Source organism: Meles meles, chromosome 12 (assembly GCF_922984935.1).
Source record: "Meles meles chromosome 12, mMelMel3.1 paternal haplotype, whole genome shotgun sequence".
In the NCBI taxonomy this organism is placed as follows: domain Eukaryota; kingdom Metazoa; phylum Chordata; class Mammalia; order Carnivora; family Mustelidae; genus Meles; species Meles meles.
Genome location: NC_060077.1, coordinates 37,529,529 through 37,549,148, shown reverse-complemented (window position 1 = coordinate 37,549,148; position 19,620 = coordinate 37,529,529). Strand labels below are relative to the sequence as shown.

General features: G+C 45.3%; 1 protein-coding gene across 7 annotated transcripts in view; it reads left to right on the top strand.

Moving 5' to 3' along the window:
• Positions 1-19,620, top strand: part of MTCL1 (microtubule crosslinking factor 1) — a 125,626-nt gene that overhangs the window by 56,723 nt on the left and 49,283 nt on the right. For 4 of the 7 annotated variants that reach the window (XM_046024935.1, XM_046024932.1, XM_046024937.1 and 1 more), the window contains exon 4: positions 17,735-17,794. In XM_046024935.1, coding sequence (XP_045880891.1) covers positions 17,735-17,794 — 60 coding nt within the window. Of the gene's footprint in view, positions 1-17,734; positions 17,795-19,266; positions 19,342-19,620 lie in introns of all 7 variants that reach the window. The other 3 variants (XM_046024933.1, XM_046024931.1, XM_046024934.1) reach the window with 1 other exon arrangement.

Below are 19,620 nucleotides of genomic sequence, written 5' to 3'. Positions count from 1 at the left end.
AGGACTCTGGGATCATGACTGGAGCCGAAGGCAGAGGCCTTAACCCCCTGAGCCACCCAGGCATCCCTGGAGATATTATATTTAGTAAATATTTAGTAAATTTTTAAGTGATTTGTGAAGATTTGATTCTGATGCGAATTCTGATGTGTGGGGTTTTGTCCATCCCACCAAGCAATTAACTCAATTCTGTCTACCTGGAGATAGCAGGTTAGGGGCTCAGTCCTACACGATTGCCCTTCGGGTCCCTCCCCACTTCAGACGCCATCACAAGGCCAGGTACCTGTGTTTCTGACCACCCAGCTGTGGACCAGAGGTTCCAACAACGCCGTCCTGAGGTGTGATGAATTTGCCAGAGCAGCTCACAGAAACATCTTATTTACTAGATTATCGGTTTATTACAAGACGATATACTTCAGGAATGGCCAGATACATAGGGTGAGATATGTGGGAATGGCGAGGAGGTTCCAGACTCTCAGGGGGCACCACTCTTCAAATCTCCAAATCTCCCAGACCCCATCCTTTGGGATTTTTATGGAGGTTTCATTATATAAACACAGTGGATTAAATCACTGGCCATCTCCAGCCCTTCTCTCCTTCCTGAAGATCTGAGGATGGGACTGAAGGTTCTCTTATTACACGGTTGGTTCTTCTGGTGACCAGCCCCCATCTAAGATCTTCCTAAGATGTTCTAGGAGCTTTCCAAACGTCACCTCATTAACATAAACTCAGCTGTGGTTGACAGGGGTTTATTATGAATATCAACACATGTTTATGGCTCTTGTCATTTACAAAATTCCAGGGTCCGTGCCAGAAAGACCATATACCAATGAAGACCAAATATGTATTTATCAAACATCACAGTATCTCAGTGGAATATTGTCTTCTAACACAGGGAGTCTGATAAAGTGTCCTAGTTCTTTAAAAGGTGTATGTTTTGGGACATCTGGGTGGCTCAGTTGGTTAAAAGGAGTATGTTTTTACTGTATTAAATGCTGTCATTTCCTACTTTTATTGTTTTGGGATTAATAAAATGTACATGTTCATTTGATAGAGATATTCTTTCTTTAAATGGTTTTATACCTATGGAGTTGGCTAAACAAGGGTTTAAAGACGAGTTTAAAGACTTTTTATCCAAGAAAGATGAAAGAAAGTTTTATAATAATCACAATCTAGATGGTGTCACCCATTCTGCTAATCCTTTCTTCAAGAGTGATACCAAACAACACCCGAGAGATTTTCCCAGTTATCTAACTGTGGCTCACTTCCCATTTTCTCCGTGAGGTTCACATGACAGCAGTGCCCTTCACCTGGGTTTTTCTTAATCTGTAGGATCTAGAGTAAAGACAGTGGGGAACTTTTGCAGGGTGATTAATCTCCTCTGTGATGAGGTTGGCCCTGTGCCTTAGGATACTCATGAAACACATCTGACTTGATAAGGCTGTAAACATCCAGTCTGGCTTGAGCTAGGATTGTGTTACTGTGCTCTTGAAGTTTTTCTAAAAACTGTTCATGCTTATTTTGTATTTAGACTCTCTTTCACCTCTCACGAGCCAGGGGACCACAGTGAATTGTGAATTCTTGGCTCTTAGGTGCTCGTGATCACACAATAGGTAGACAGTGATAAGTGGCCTGAGGAAACAAAACTCTGTCATTGCAGATTGTGCCGAGAGTAGGGGGAAACCAGGTGCAGGGTTCCAGACAGATGAAGAGGGCTGAATATACCAGCCTTGTAGATTTCTCTCAAAGACCCCTCCTCTTCTTCTCCATTTATTGCAGATAATACAGTATAGTTGAAATGCCGCCTCCAGAATATGAGTCCAGGACAGTAATCATAGAGGAACAGAAGAATAAAAGGTTAAAAGGGATAGGGAGTGTGTTAAGGGGCATTTTTATTGTTTTGTAATTCTGCATTTGGGATCACTTTTGGAGGAAAATGGCCTTTGAGTGGAAAGACTTAAGCAGATCACACACACAAAGTATGCCAAGTGCTTTTAAACTCATCGATAGCGTCTGACAAGTCTTTTTGTAAAGTGCATTTGTGTGGGCAAAGCTCTACAAGTAAATGCTGCTGCTTTCGGGGGGGGGGGGGGGAGATTGTGACGTGTTTTCAGGATTCTTCCTGGAGCTCAGCACTCGTACCTATCCTCAGGCCCTTGATAATCTCTGGCTGTACCAAGGAGCCAAGTTCAGGAGGCATTCAGAAAGAATACCGTTGATTTCAAAGACTGTGGGAAGTTGACTCCTTGAGGTTTAAGAGTTACTTAAATTTCTTCCATGCAGCCAAGAATCCACAGGAGAAGGGGTTCTTTCTCCTGTTCTTTCTGTGCTCTTAATTCACGTGAGACTGCTTCCCCTAACCCCCAGGACCCTCTGCGACGCTTCTAATGGGGGAGTTGAAGGGGTTCTCATTTGTCCCAATGTGGAAAGAGTCTCCTGGGAAGAAAGGAGGCTTAAAAAGCACAACTCCATGGTGAGAACCTGATTAAAAGAAGGTCATCCTCTCAAACCTAGGATTTCTAAAGAAGCATGTAACTGGCAGAAATTTCCAGAGCAGAGTATCGTGTCCATAAGTGATGAACTGTTGTTACAGTAGGTGCTCTGTGCCCACCAGTACCCAGAGAACACAAGACTCGGATCTGCAGGGTGCCCAGGCTTGAGGAGGGCAAAGTGGGAGACAGCGGTGGGCTGTGGGTGTCCCAATTGAGAGGACGTTAGTGTGTTTGGGATTCTGGCTTCTGCAGGGAGCCCTGAAGGGCTTATGCTTCTAGGTCCCCCAAGTCCTTAGAGGCCGCTCTGCTCTCATTATGAAGGACAGACAAACGTGAAGTGACTCTAGTGGGGCAAAGAGTGCGTAGCTACTTCATTGTCCCCCTGGGAACGCCCAAAATATCAAGGGCACAGCATTATCTTCTGTTGTGTACTTTTCTGCTCCACCTGGAGCATGAGCTCAGTCAGCATGGACATGAGTGGCCCGCCGGGGCTCTGACCCCCTTCCATCTGAGCTTCCTCATCAGCTAGCCAGCTCAGCTCTGGAGAGCCCGGGTTCAAGTCCCACCTGGGGCGGTGGGTGAGTTACTTCCCCTCACATATGAAATGCGAATAATGGCGCCCACCTCCCAGAGGTGTTGTGAGGAGGCTAGACCTAGAATATAAGGTCTTTGGCTATAGTGCAACAAGTTACCAGATACAGAATACAAGCGGCGAGTTTGCTAAGCTTCCTGACATTCTGGATGGTGGTCCTTTGCTGGGCGTCTTGTCATGTCACCAGGTTTTCCCTGCTGACCCACCAGAAAGCAAGTGTCAGGGTCCTGACCTTTCAGTTGACATAGGGGCTAATAAGGTAGCTGGTCAGCTAGAGCTCAGTCTAGGGACAGAACATAAGGCTTGCCCTTTTAAAGAACTTATTTATTTGACAGAGATCACAAGTAGGCAGAGAGAGAGGAAAGGAAGGAGGCTCCCTGCTGAGCAGAGAGCCTGATGCGGGGCTCGATCCCAGGCCCTGGGAATCATGACCTGAGCCGAAGGCACAGGCTTTAGCCCACTGAGCCACCCAGGTGCCCAAGGCTTGCCCTTTTCCTTGGTCTTGTCCCTCTCTCTTACCTGCAGTCTTTCTAGCTGCTTTCTCCTTTCATCCTTTTTACTGCCCATATTTCAATAAGAAGCAATGTATTTCTGTACATATATTTCTGTACAATGCAGTACATTGTACAGAATTCTGCATTGCTTCCTGCAAGTTATAAGAGGTGATATAATAAAATAGAATTTTAAAATGTGCCATTGTTTAAAAAAAAAAAAAAGCAAAGATTTGGAGAAAAAAAAAACCTAACACTTTGGTCACTGTTTAAAAACTGCCTTCAAAACATTTATAAACAGTTTGAATTCATCTGAATGTGTATTTTACAGATTAAAAACAGTACTAGTGAATCTTAGCTTCTTAGCCATAAAAGGAGAGAGAGAATCTATAGTATTGTACACATGGAAAATGAAATAAATCACAGGATCTTATAGTGACACCCAAAATATAAGCTGTAGCGGTCCATAGCTAGAGGTTTGTTTGGAGGGTTTTGCTATGGCTTTTAGGCTATTTTAGATAGAGGAGGGTTTTTTTGTTTTGTTTTGTTTTGTTTTGTTTGTTTTTTACTGTTCTGCAATATACAGAACATAAAATTTGCCATTTTTGTCCTTCTGAATTATATAATTCAGTGGCATTGGAGACATTCACAATGTTGTGCAGCTATCATTACTATTTCCAGAACTTTCCATCATCCCAAACAGAAACTCTGCATCCATTAGACAGTAACTCCTCGTTCCTCCCTCACCCAGCCTCTGGTAACCTCTCTTCTACTTTCTGCCTCTCTGAATCTGCCTGATCTAGGTATCCCACCTAAGTGGGAAGTATACAATATTTTTCCTTTGGGGGGGGCCTCTGGCTTATTTCACCTACCACATTTTCAAGATTCATCCGTGTATCAGAATGTCCTTCCTTTTTATGGCTGAATAACCTCCCATTGTATGATCACCACCTGTTCCGCTTATCCGTTCATCCGGGCACTGGGATTGCTTGCCTCGTTTGGCTGTTGTGAATAACGATGCAGTAAACATTACCATACGAGTGTCTGCTGGTGTCTCTGATAATTAGTGTTTTTAGAAGGTATTTTTCCAAAGGCTGAGATTTTCAAAGAGAAGGTGACGGGCCCCATCAATGAATGGCCTCCCCTTGCTGCCACGAAAACCAGCCCCTGGTGTTGTGTAGGGCGGTCTGGGTAGTCAAATCTGCCCTCATGCCTGGGGATGCCACACACTTTATGTGACTGTGTCAAAGAAAAACCTTGTCAGTCACGAAGAGGCGTGCCTCCCTTTGAGCCTTAGGCTCTAGCAGGATCTGATGGTGATGGAGAGCACGTGTCCTCATTTTCCTCCTCACGGTTTGACTCATCCTACGCATCTTTGCCAGTGGCTCTTGGCACACGTAAGTGCATTGTGGAAAATCTGACCTCCTCACCTCCCTGAAGTGATGTAAGTAACGTCCACTCAGTGTGAGAAAGGATTTCCTTCTGAGGTAAAATTTCCTCTGTGACAATAACGAGATTTTAGGTGACTTGGGATATGAATTTGAAGTTCTGAAACAGCCAATTTCTTTTTTTTTAATATTTTATTTATTTATCTGACACACAGAGAGATAACAAGTAGGCAGAGGCAGGCGGTGGGGGGTGGTGGTGGGTGGGAAGCAGGCTCCCTGCTGAGCAGAGAGCCCGACGGGGGGGCTTGATCCCAGGACCTCGAGATCACGACCTGAGCCAAAGGCAGAGGCTTAACCCACTGAGCCACCCAGGCATCCTGAAATAGCCAAAAACAAAAGTGCAAAAATAAGAGAATATATGGAAACTACACAGTTGACAAAGTTGACACTTCAAACATACGTTCCTCATGGAGAATGAAGAAGACATTTTCGTGAACACTGGTTTTGCTCCTGTAGAGAGAAGAAAGCTGGAATGAATAATAATGGTTTTCCCTCCTCTACTTTAGGGGGAAAAGAAGGTGATTAGCATCTGAAAATATTAATCAAGTAAGAAATCATAAATGGTTAGCTAATGTTTGCTTTTCGTGGCCATGGCAATCACTTTATTAAGCATATTATTTCATTTAGTCCTTACAAGAAACCTTTATACAAAGTAGACATTAATATTATTACCACTTTTAAATAAAGAAATTGGGGTACTAGGAGCTCAAGGAGCTACCCCAGGGTCACGGACTACGAGTGATTTACCTGGATTTGGACGTGAATGCCCATGGTCTTCACCCACTTTTTCCTTTTACATACATAACATACATTGTTCATATGCTTGCCGGAAAACTAAAAATTCACAAAGACGTGGACCGATTTTGGATGACAAAAATCTTCAAATTTATGAAGTTTCTCTAAAGCGATACTATGAAAGCTTTTCAGAGCCAACGGAGGGGACCCGTGGGTGGCTCAGTCTGTTAAGTGCCTCTTTCTCTCAGTTCAGGTCATGATCTCAGGGTCGTGAGTTCAAGCCCTGCCTTGGACTCCATACTGGGCGTAGCACTTAATTAAAAAAAATAATTGAAATTACACTTTCAACTCTGAGAGCTCTTAGGTGTAGGTACTCCAGAGAGTAAAGGACGACATAAAATGCCTAAAAGGAGAGTCACAGTGAATCAGTGGAGTACAGAGATGTGTGACCAGAACCTGTGAAGTGTGAGCTGATTGGCACACAGAAGTCGTCAGTGGACATCCTCTGGGATGAAACAAGGCCTCTCCAGCAGCTTTTTCCCATTTGCAGGCTACTCGCTACTTAAACCTCCAGAGGACTCTTTGTGGGAGCATCAGCTACTTTTCTGAAGCACCGTGCACCCCCTCCCCCCAAGTCCATGTGTGGTGCTGGTCAGGCAGGCAGAAGTGGAACGGCCAGCCCCTGGCTGTGACTTTCCTCCTAGAAACGTCCGTGCAAAAGGTTTGGTGGTGTGAGGAAAACGGAAACATGGCCCCGTCCCACCAAGTGCAGGGACTTGCGTTGGTGCCCCGGTGGGGGTGGGGGGGTGGGGGCAGAGATGTCTGAACAGAGGGCTGTCAGGCAAAGCAAAGACACCTCAACCCCAAGTTGTCCTTGTACTTCAGGGACAACACCCCAAAGTGAGGTGTAACCTTCCTGTCCTCACATCCCTGGCTGCATCAGGGAACCTTTGCAAGAGCACCATGCCTGCTGTCCGTCCTGGAAAGTGCGAGACAGAAGGTGCTGTGGGCATGTGTGGTCTCCCCTCCTCCTCCACACGCTTCCCAACCCAGGCTGCTATGGGAGTGAGTGATTCTGCTGAAGAGGAGACTCAGAGGGTCTGAAGGTCGGAGGGACCAGGGACATCTGCTCTCACCCTGGGACAGGCGAGGGCTCAGAAGCAGGCACGCAGGCTCGTCAGAGATGAGTGATCTGCCCAGTGGGCCGCGGCCCCAAAGCTGCATCAGAGAAGGCAGCAGGACGAGCTTGCAGGCAGACGGTGCCTCCTGATTAAGCCTTTGTCCTCTGTCGACTCAGGAGCCATTAGGATCTGGCTTGATGGCGCAAATGGATTTATACACAGCCTGGGGAGGAACTATCCTAACAAAAGGCGGTTGCAAGTCCAAATAAAGAACACGTTTGCCCTTGGGCTCTGTGACACCGCGGCCACTGTCACCGTCTGATCCTGAAGTGAGGGCTTTGCAGGCGACAGTGGCTTTTATGGTGGCTGCTCTGGTTTGACTGTTGAGGGCTGCCGGGGCCATACCGGCTCTGGCGGCCGATTGTGTTTCTGAGCACTGTCTAGATGGTCTGTCGCATCGATACGACACGCCAGCAGCAATATGCACGGTTTGGGCATCAGGCTTCTGTCCCGTGTGTTCACAGAAGACAGCACCACAGATGATAGAGTGGGCTTCCTTGCTCTTAATCGCCAGATGCCAGGGCTATCTGCGTTCTTTCACAGAGCGCTGCCCCCGACCCAGGGCTTCCCTCGGCTCTGCGCCTAGGGCCGGTATTCCTGCCGTGATGTTCTGTTCCTCCCAGATTATGTTCTGCTGGAAGCCTGTTACTTTCCCCATGCTCACTGGCTGGCCCACCTCGGAAGGCAGGGGCGGCCAGCCCCTTCCCACAGTGTCCCAACAGTTCCTGGGCCCCGAGGGGTTTCTCGTGCTGCACGAGCAGGTAGCATCGTGCCCATCACCCTGATGCTCAGTGACTGTCTTGCTTGATTGGATCCTCTGCAGTCCCCAAAACGGGGTGGTGCAGACTGACAGGGACTAGAGAGAACTTTGGCTCCATAGGAGTCACGAAACCATGGGGTCAGCATCTCCTGTCCCCTCTTCAATCCCTGAAGGGTGTGCCTTGGTGTTAGTAGTGGGAATCCCAGGTGCTCTGGTTAGGAGATGAGAATTCCAGATGATGATTTACCAAAGAAAGGGACAGTGTTGGCTTTAGGCAGAATGCTAGCTAGCCAGGGCTGCTTTCCAGATCTCAGAGCCTTTAGTGGATGATTAATGGAGGCGAGCAGGGTCTCCAGATAACAGGGCTCCCAGACAGACACGGGTCAGCAAGTCAGCCTCCTCCTGGTCAGGGAGCCTCTCTGAAAGGAAGCCTTTGGCTGGGGAGGTGATTAGAATCTCAGATCCATTTGCTATCCCCCCATGTCCATTAGGCCCTCCTTTGTCCTCTGTGTGAAAATATATTTGATGATCTCCAGCAGCACGGAGCTAATCCCGCCTAGGGGCTAATCCCTTAGCTTAATTTCTTGTCTCCCTTGAGGGAAGGTCCATCAATCTTGTGCCTAGCTTCCCGGGGAGACGGGGCCAAAGTAACACAGTGGTAGGTTTAGTGGGTGTGTTTGCATTCTGGGTCAGTTCTCTTATCCTTCAAATATAAGGATTTTTCTGAAAAAGGAACATATAATCATTTTGACTCTTGGAAAAAAAAAATCTGTAAGGAAAAACACAGAGTCATCTATAATGCTGTCACCCATTGCTAAGACCTGCTAGCATTTTAGTGTATTTGCTTCTGAATATTTCAAAGACAAAAGTATTTAATCTTGATGAGATAATTAAATTTATATTTTTAGCCTATATCTCAAAGATGGGCATTTTATGAAAAACTTCCCATGTTACTAAAAATTTTTAGTAATCATAATTTTTTAATGGCTGTACAATATTATAGCAGCTGTTTTCAGTGAAATCGGGAATTTGTGTGCATAATGTGTTTTTTTCCAACACTAGGGAAGTTTTCAAACATACAGTGAAGCTTAAAGAATTTTATAGTGAACACCCATATACTCACCATCTAAATCCTGCATTAACATTTTACGATACTTGATTCATTAGATATTAATCTAACCTTCTATTCATCTATTAACCCAGCTTATTTTTTTGACACTACATTTGAAAATGTAGGCACCAATTCACTTACCTTAAAGATACCTTAAATGAATAATTATTAACTAGAACTTAATTTTTGCTTATATTTTTTGTTAATTTATGTATATTGAAATGCACAGATCTTAAATTTATGTGCATTGAGTTTTGACAAATGTATGGATACATTTTCTTAAAGATTTTATTTACTTATTTATTTATTTGACACAGAGAGAGAGAGAGAGATCACAAGAAGGCAGAGAGGCAGGCAGAGAGCCCGATGTGGGGCTCGATCCCAAGACCCTGAGATCATGACCTGAGCCAAAGGCAGAGGCTTAACCCACTGAGCCACCCAGGCGCCCCGTATGCATACATTTTAATAGTATAATAGCACACTCTGTTATTTAGAACAATACTTGGAGTCAATTTAGAAGGACCAAAGGATGTGATGGCTCATTATTATGAAATATAACGTAAGTAATTTAAAACTGTTTCATGTGCTCTTTTGTTTGAAGTACTAAGTATTTTCTTTTTTTATTATTTATTTATTTTAAAAAAGATTTTATTTATTTATTTGTTTGACAGACAGAGATCACACGTAGGCAGAGAGGCAGGCAGAGAGAGAGGGGGGAAGCAGGCTCCCTGTCGAGCAGAGAGCCCGATGTGGGGCTTGATCCCAGGACCCTGGGATCATGACCTGAGCCGAAGGCAGAGGCTTTAACCCACTGAGCCACCCAGGCGCCCCTGAAGTACTAAGTATTTTCTTAAGTTATGTGCACCTGAAAGAAAAATGAGTGATTAATTTCTCTAAAAAGGGGAAACAATATTTTAATATTAGTTTATATTTTTTGGCTTTTCTTTTTTTAAAAACAAGCTCTACACCCCATGTGGGGCCCATAATCATAACCCCAAGATCAAGAGTGCCATGTACTACTGACCGAGTCAGCCAGGTACCCCAACTTTGTTTTTCAAAGCACTTCTAACTTTTTTGTATTATTTTGTGAGACTGGGAAATAATCTGCCTCTCCCCATGGACTAGTATATTTTTTCTAAACCAATGGGAGCCTGGAACAAATTATTATTAATAAGACACAAACCTTACCTTCAGTTCCGATTGGCAAATAGCATATATTCATATGGATTTTGAGCTTCTGTGAATGCCCAAGGGCATTTGGCACCTACTCAGTGAGTCTGTAGAAGCTTCTGAAATACAGATTCTAATTCAGTATTTCATGTACTGCTTGATGGTGTTACTGAGTGTCTGTGTGTGTGTATACACTGGGAGTTCCTATAATTTGGGGGAAGGACACTTTATTTTTTATACCATCACTGTTTTGGTCTTGCCATAGTCATGATTTTCCATTTCTCTGATTGCAGAGTAATGATCATTTACCCGTCGCTTTATCACCTTCAGTTTCATTTATTTTGTGTTTGGCTGGGACTGCCGTGTTGTAGAATGTTTTTCGCCACAATTTTCCAATTACTGGGCCTCAAGATAAATGTCTCTGGGGCTTAAAATAAAACCAGCCCCTACTGCGAAGCAGATACGTGTCATGTTTCCAAATGTGCACAAGCAGCAACCTGTCATCTTTATCACCATGTTCTCTCCCCAAGTGAAGGTGGCCTTTGGTGGGCAGCCTGGGTGTGCCAGTGGTCTCTGTCCCTCCCCCTTCCAGCCTTCTCTCTCTTTGTCTTGGGTACTGGGATCTGAACCAGCTCAGACTTTATGGCTGTCCCTTTCTTCAGCTGGACAGCCCAACAGAGTCTTCTCTTCTCCTCACTTACTTTGTGGCATTTTGTCCTCTGATAATAGTTTCTGTCTTTTCCATATAAGGACCTGTGCTGTCTTCAGCCTCAGATCCTCAGAAACTACCAGTGCCAACAAATAGTTCATGGCCATGAGGTACCTCGTGAGCATAGCAATTTGCAACCGTTCCGGTAATAGGTCTTTGTGCTCTTTTGCCAGAGAAAGGAGAGACTCTTTGTACAAGAAGACTGAGCAATTCAGGGCTCAGAAACCTCGTAAACAAAAAGAAAAGCAGCCTAGATTGGCAGACTGTGCTGTCAGAAGCACAGACAGCAGCCTGGAGGCTCTCTGGGCTGGGACTGTGAATGAGGGGGTGGAGTCCGGCTCAGGTCGGAGCACCATCTCGGAGTGTGGGACACCGTGAAACCTCATCTCACTCCCGACTGTTTTCTCATCTGTTCATCAGTGGTAATAATGTATGCCTCTCAGGGCTTTTGTGAGGATGAGATGAGATCAAATGCATAAGGAAAGAGGTTAGTGGGGCACCTGGGTGGCTCGGTCTTTTGAGCATCTGACATCTGATTTCGGCTCAGGTCATGATTTTAGGGTTGTGGGATCAAGCCCGTGTCAGGCTCCACAGTCAGCAGGGAGTCTGCTTGAGATTCTCCCTCTCCCTCTGCCCATCACCCTTCTTTCTCATAATTAACAGAAGGGAAGGGAGGGAGGGAGGAAGGAAGGGCTTAGCATTGCCCCTGATGTGAATGTGTGCCCAACAAACAGTAATTGTTAATATCCACCATTATTCTCCCAAACGGCCAAGGAGAAAGTGTTTCCTTCGGTTGTGGCCATGGAGGGTGTGAATCCGAGGAGGGCTGTGTTTACAGGGCTCGGCAGTGTAACAGTGGTGCGTGGACTTCAGCTGAGTGCAATGATTCTAGGGCGTGATGGGAACCAGTCTCCCTGGGAGCCGTTTAGAGGCTAGTGGAGGGGAAGGAAGAATAAAAGGTTATCTTCCAGCCAGGACCTGTTGCTTCTAACTAAAGGAGAAGCTCGTAAGTCTTATCCTTCACATCTCCTAACACTTAAGTGGAGACCAATGTGGGTAAGAGAATCTTGGCAACTTTCTCCTAAACAGACAGAAGACCTCTGCCCTTTCATTTTCATATTCTGGTTTTATAAGCACGTGTGCTGTAAATCAGCCCAAAAAAACGTAAACAGCTTTCTAGATAATAAGGATCTCTAAGAATTCTGAAAGTCATCTGTCTACATCTGTACCCTCCTTCCCGCCCTCACTCATGATTCACAGGATCATGATTTTTGTCTCTTTTTATTACTAATCTAAATTTTAAGCCCAAAGCCTGTCTCTGAAACACTTAAGCAATTGAGAGCTTGTTCGTTTTTTTCTGAAATTGCCTGGAAGAAACTGGCTGGCTTAAAATAGGAAACATTAAGAAATGACTTGAAAGTCCAAATAATTGCCTAACTTCATATTTTATTTAATCATTTTCAATACTCAGCAAATACATCAGCCTTAGTTGGGTTCAGTTTGGAGTGAGAAATTCAATTTTTTCTCCTTTCAATAGGAATTTAGAGTTGATTTGCTGGCTGTTGGCCGGACTAAAAAGAAAGAGTCGAATGAATCAGCAGGCAAGTCCCCCATTCTGGGTTCAGTTTATTTGATGGTCAACATTTTCCTCTTTTTCTTATTGTTTCTTGGAAGAGATTCTCCACTGGATCTCTGAATCTTCTAGAGAAATGAACTGGCCACGAATCACATGCACATAAATCATCCTACACCCAGGGTCCCTTGGCCAGGAGACCCAAAGCAGCAGGTGAGCCTGGAAAGACACTGTACCCCAGACTGGGGGCCTTGTGACTGTGTGTCAGTCAGTGAGGGAACCAGATGCCAGGCACCTGTGGTAGAGTGGGGCACCTGGTGGGTTCCCTCACTCCTCAGGGGGCTTCCTGGTCTTTTAAAAACAACATACATATAGATTATACTATATATATATATATAGTTATGCCTGAAGCACCAGGCTGATAAAAATAATGTCAGCTCACAAAAAGAGATCCAAGAAGTTGGCATATAATTTTTGATAAAACACCACTGCACCACTCTGGAAAACAGTATGGAGGTTCCTCAAAAAGTTGAAAATGGATCTACCCTATGACCTAGCAGTCGCACTACTGGGCATTTACCCTAAAGATACAAATGTAGTGACCTGAAGGGACATGTGCACCCCAATGTTCATAGCAGCAATGTCCACAATAGCCAAACTATGGAAAGAACCTAGATGTCCATCAGCAGATGAATGGATAAAGAAGGTGTGGTGTACGTACACACACACACACACACACACACACACACACACACACACACACACACACAATGGAATACTATGCAGCCATCAAAAAAGGAAATCTTGGCATTTGCAATGATATGGATGGAACTAGAGGGTATTATGCTGAGTGAAATAAGTCAATCAGAGATCTCTCTGATACGAGGAATTTGAGAGGCAGGGCACAGAGGCCGTGGGGGGAAGGGAGGGAAAAATGAAACAGGGTGGGACCAGGGAAGGAGACAAACCATAAGAGACTCTTAATCTCAGGAAACAAACTGAGGGTTGCGGGAGGGGAGGAGGAGGGATAGGGTAGCTGGGTTATGAACACTGGGGAGGGTATGTGCTATGGTGAGTGCTGTGAATTGTGTACGACTGATGATTCACAGACCTGTACCCCTGAAACAAATCATACATTATAGGTTAATAAAAAGAAAAAGGAAAAAACCACGACAATCCTACATAGATCAGTGACAGTCTCTTTTCTCAGACCTCTTTAATAATTTCCTCAGTTTTTTTGTTTTTGTTTTGTTTTGGTTTGGTTTTTTGTTTTACTTGTAAAGGAAATAGTATTTACGGTGGGTAATTTGGATGCTATAAAAAGCCACAAAAAAGAAAATGAAAATCACTCATAATTCTATAACCTGAGGATGAACACTATTAACACTTGGTATCTGTTTCTCCAGTCTGCTTTTCTGATGTATCTCTGTTTATATTTTATCGGATGTAAATTGAAACCACAAAATACATGATGTTTGCAACCTCTATTTTTCTTTTCATGTGTTATATTTCCTGAATCTGGAAGTATTCTTCAAAAACATAATTTTAACACCATCCACAGTACTCGCTCGCTATTAGAAAAGGTAGTGTGATCAGCATTCTTACCCAAAAGTCTTCCTCAGTATCTCTGCAGTTTCCTTAGGCCAGCAGAAATTACTTTGTTCTTGTTGTTTCCTTTCTTACTGTCTGACTCTCTATACTCTGATGACAGCTCCTTAGAAATAAAGACTTGTTACTCTGTTGCTCAGACAAGGCAACATAGTAGATACTGTTAATACTGAGTGAGTGAAGGCCATCTGAGTCATGGGAACTTAGAGGATTCTTTCCAGAGGTGGGACTCCTGGCTCAGAGTGTGTGCATTTGCCGGGCTCATTTGCCCACCGGTAATGCTGTGGGATGTAATGCCCACTCTCACTGATCTGGATACAAGTGCCTGCCTCTGTGGACACTTGCCAACACTGGGTGTTCTACATCTTTTGGTCTCTAAACCTCTCAGTGAAAAAAATGGGCATTTTATTTCAATTGCTAGTAATCATGTGCTTGTTGGCCATTTATTTTTTAATGAGAGTGGTTTTCCTGTCGCTTGCAAAATATTACTCTTTTGTCTGTCTTGTGCTAGAAAAATCTTTTTTCCATTTTGTCATTTGCTTTTTAATACTATAAATGATTTTTTTTTTGAAACATAAAAATTTAAAATCTTACCGGTCCACTTGATCAGTCTTTTCCTTGGATGTTTGGCTTTTTTGTGCATGTTTGTAAAGGCTATGCCCAAGAACAAACAGAGATTTTCTTTTTCTAGTTCCTTTATGATTTCTTACATCTAGATTTTTAATTCATGTGGATTTTTTGGTGGGGGGTGAGAATACATGGTATTGATCTTCCTTTTTTTCCCCCCTGTGCTAGCCAGTAGTTTCTCCACCATATACACAACAGTCCATTCTCTCCCCCACTTTTCAGATGCTACCTGTATCAACTGTTAAAATCTCAAATTTCTTTCTTTTTTTTTTTTTTTTTAAAGATTTTTATTTATTTATTTGACAGAGAGAGATCACAAGTAGGCAGAGAGGCAGGCAGAGAGAGAGGGGGAAGCAGGCTTCCTGCTGAGCGAAGAGCCCGATGCGGGGCTCGATCCCAGGACCCTGAGATCATGACCTGGGCCGAAGGCAGAGGCTTAACCCACTGAGCCACCCAGGCGCCCCTCAAATTTATTTCTGAGCTTTCTGTTTTGTTCCATTTATCTGCCTATTTTTGTACCAGCACCAAACCATTATATTGTATTTCTACACCTGATAGTGCAAACCTGCTGTCCTTATTCTTCCTCTGCAGAGTGTTCTTGGCTGTTTTTACCAATTTATTTTTCTAGGTCAGAGGTCAGCAAACTTTCTGAAAAGGGCCGGATAATAAATGTGACGGGCTCTGGAGGCCATTGTCCCTGCTCCTCAGATGTCCCTCCGTAATACAAAGTAGAAATAGACTAATAACCAAGGCTGTACTCCAGCAAAACTCATTTATAAAACAGGCTGTGGGCTGATTGGTCCTGAAGGCCTTAGTTTGCCAGCCCCTGTTCAAGATGAATTTTTGAATCATTTTGTCAAATGTTTCTGTATTCTTACCTCCCTCACATATACACAAATGGCATTTGTGTGTGTGAGTGTATGTGTGTGTGCGTGTGTGGATACACACCCATAAATACTTCTCATGTATATATGTGTATATATTACATTATATATATGGAAAGAAAGAGGAATTTGGTTAACATGACATCATACTTACAGTGATATGGGAGAAATGTGACATCTTGATAAAATAGGGTCTTTCCGTCAGCATCAAGCATTTCTTTATATCTAGCACCAAAGTTGTATGGTTTCTTTCATTGAGGTCCTGCCAGTTTCTGGTTAAATTTAATCTTTGCATGGTTTTTCACTGTAGTTGTCGCTGTGACTGGGACCTTTGTGGGGGATCCCATGCCCCCCCCCTCGCCGCCCTGTTCCGGGATTCGCTAGAAGGATCACGGGACTCTGACGCACTTGCACTCAGGGCTCAGCAAGGGGGAGACCCATCAGGTCAGGTGAGGGATCTGTGCACAGACAGGCTCCCCATTGGCTGCCTCCTTGCAGGAGGGTTGGCCCAGTTGTTCCCCCCTCTTCCCAACCAACGCAGCACCGTAATTCCTCTGTTTCCACCTCTAGCTCTCATCTCACTTCCAGATAGTTTCCTTTCGGGTGTGCAGAATGTGTTTTGCAGTCATTGGGATGCAAAGGACGCCGTGGAGGGTGGCTGGCGGAAGGCAGGCTGACTGCGCAGACCTCAGTCCCAGAATTAAATCCTGTAGGCTGAAGCCTTCCTTGGGAATGATTTCCGTCCCTGCTTCTTTATTGTAATTCTTCTCTGTTGTGAGTCATCAGAAGCGTTCATCTTGTTCAGCTCGTTCAAATCAAAGAAGCCTCTTCATGGCTGCGTGAAGAATCTTGGAAAGCCTGTGGACTCTGGGTAGTAAACCTCAAAACCCTTCTTAACACAGGCTTAACATAACCTGTTGGAAGAGGCTGGTTCTCTTTATAGTTTGACCCTGCTTTTACCAAAAAGGCTACAAGAAACAAAGCTGCTTCTGCAGCTGGGTTTGAACAATCAGCTTCAATACACGCCGCCTTGGCTGACCCAGGAGCACCCACACTCCATGCTGATTCTGTAACCTTCTCACCCTCTCTCAACTGCTATTTTTTTTCTCCAGGCCTCTGGCCTCCTAGAGGGTAAGGGGTGGCTGGAATTGTTTCATAACCCCGAAATTCATCCAGTAAATGGCACTCGCTGGCCTTCTATGAGTGAGTCATTTGGAATGTAAACAGAACGGAGTTCACTACTATAGGTCTGGCCCTGATGTAAGTGACGTGTGCGAGCCTCCTTCCCAGGCTGTTTGGGCAACAAAGGAATAAGCAGAGAGGCTCTGAGCCCCCTTGACAGGAACTCCCAGAGGATCCAAGCTTCCAGGTCTGTTCCTGGTGCCTCATGTAGGGCAAGGCTGTGGAGGGGAGGGGCCAGCGGGCAAGGAAAGCCCCTTCCCACTCACAGGCTTGCTGGGGTCTGAATGAGAGCTGGCAAGTCTTTTAACCTTCCAAACCACCTTCTCCTGGCTTATCTCAGGATTCCCTTCATCTTTGCAGGTTTCACATCCCTTTGTCTCCCCCTAGGATGCTTCTTGAACTGCTGGCTGGTTCTTTCAGTCATCATACTTTAACAGGGATCCTCTTGGCTTCCTGCTGTTCCATTTCAGACATCCCCGGGCCTTTTATTTCTAATCCTCTTTGTATTTTAGATGTATTTCGTGCTGATAGCAGGCAGAGGTGCACAGCATCATATGTAGAACTAGGCAGGGACCCAGCCCACTGAAGGACACAGCCAAGGCCTCGTCCCATGAGTCACTTATGGACTTATAAGAACTGGAAGATGTAGGTTTAGTCATGAGTTGAAGGGGGCTGTGTTGCAACCTGGATGAGGTTTTCTCCCTAAACACAGGCCACCCTTCTCTCCTTTCCTACCACTTTGTTAATCTGGCCATTTGCCCATAGGCATTCAGGACATACCAATTAAAAATTTTTATATTTGCCCCAACAAAATATAATTAGGAAGGTAAGGCAGCTCCAGAAACATTACATATCTCTTCCTAAAATGCCTACGTTTCTCCCATCTTCCCCCCACTATTAAAAATTATCCAAACCAGCTCTCTTGTCATTAAGCTGAGTAATTGAGGAACACTCCAGATACAATCGTGAGGGTTCAGAGACTTTGCCAAGCTTATTCAGTAGCATTTAAACATTGGCTCTAAATAGTTCCTTGATTCCAGTGGCGGGGTTGGGGGGGGGGGTGGGGAGCCTCCCTCCATTGGGTGTGTCCCCTACCAGCGGGGACGGTGTGAGCCTGGTGCCGGCTCCTGCCCGTGACCCCTCCCTAACAAAATGTCCCTTGGATCTATTTCAGAGTTCCCTGAAAAGAAGAGGCAGCCGGGAAGCATACAAAGAAAAGAAAACCTTTAACCAGGTAAGCAGAGGGATCCTTCTCATGTTATGTCTCCTTGAGGGGCAATCACCTCTTTCTGAATTGTCTCAAAAGTGCTCATGTTGCCTTTAAAATATTCAAAGAAACATGATCTGCCCAAAATATGGGGACTCACCCAAAACCTCCGTGGGGTGAAAATGTTCACTCTAACCCACCAGCTCCTCCATTTTGTTTCCCGTACCGAGAAGCTGGTGATTTCTTCAAGAAAGGCAAAAACAGACGGACTCTGTGAAACATAATTTGGTGTAATTCAGGGCTCTCTGGTAGCACTCACAACTGGCGAAACGTTTTCTGGCCTTCAGAGTCATTCACACAGTAAAACAGTACAGCTTGTGTGGTGTTGGGTCACTCGTAAGGCAATGTTTTCGGTGTTGGGTTGTTTTTTTGTTTTTGTTTTTTTTAACGTGCAAGCCAAACAGTATCCCAAACTGTCCCAGTTGAAGGTGCAGTGTTCTTGCCGGGGGGATGGTCACGGCATCGCCCTTTCCGTGTACACGATGTGTGTTCTGCAGAAATGCCTGAACTCTTCTGAACACTTGCTTTCCTGGATTCCTTTCTTGTTCTGCCTTCCCCCCCTCCCCCAATTATCATATGGTTTCGCCTATTTGTGGAGCATAAGGAATAACACAGAGGACATGGGGATATGGAGAGGAGAAGGGAGTTGGGGGAAATCGGAGGGGGAGACGAACCATGAGAGACTGTGGACTCTGAGGAACTAACTGAGGGTTTTGGAGGGGAGGGGGGTGGGGGGGTTGGGTGAACCCAGGGGTGGGTATTGTGGAGGGCACGGATTACATGGAGCACTGGGTGTGGTGCATACACAATGAACTCTGGAACACTGAAAAGAAATTTTAAAAATAAGTAAAAAATTTTTTAAAAATGAATGCTGCTGGCATTAGGTATTGGGAGAGAATAAAGGCAGGAGTGGGATGTCAGCTCCTTGAGCTCTTAGCACAAGTAGTGATTAGAGAGGCTCAAGAAGTCTGGGTACCCGAGAGCTCCGCCGACCTGCTCCGTGAACTTCACCCTCGGTCCACTCTGTTGTGCCTTTAGCCAAACTCACTGATGCCCAGAACATCCTTCAAGGAGGACTGGGCCATGGGAACAGCAGGAATGCCCAAGATTAACCTTTCTGCTCTGCCCTCATCTCACTTTGCCATCCACTGATAACGGGGAAATTAAAATCCACAGTCCCAGGCTGGGAGCTTGGACCCTCCTGGGCGTCGAGTGTGTCTCAACTTCCTGGCTCCTGAGCGGGGCAGATCTCCCTTAAGAGAGTGACCACCTCCCCGTTACGGACTGAGCCGCTGCATTCCCTAGGGGGTCCCTCGGGCTGAGAAACAGGTGCCACTGCCCTCGGGAGTGTCTTGAGAACGACTCCGGGCACCGGGAATGTGTTGAGTCCCCCCGCTCCGCCTGCGCTATCATTGAGAAAGGAGTATTCTGTCCAGCAGAGCGGTGGACCCGAGCGCCTTGGAAACTGCAGGTCTGCAACCAAAACTCAAAGGAAACCGGCACCCCGGCGCAAGGTAGGAACGCGAGGAGTCAGCGCTTGGGGTGCTGGCTAGACATCAGACTTGCAAGCCAAAGAATATATACCCAGAGCGATATATTTCTGCTGCTTGACAAGGCCTTTCTGGCTGCTGGTGGCGGTGGTGGCGGTGGTGGTGGTCCCGGTCCCACGTGTGTCCTCCCCTCCGTGCTGTGCTTGCCTTCTCTGCCTGTGGTGTGGAAAGTTTGACCGGACCGTCTGCTTTCATATTGCATTCCTGGAGCTAGCTGATGATCTCTTGAAACCAGAGCTCGAT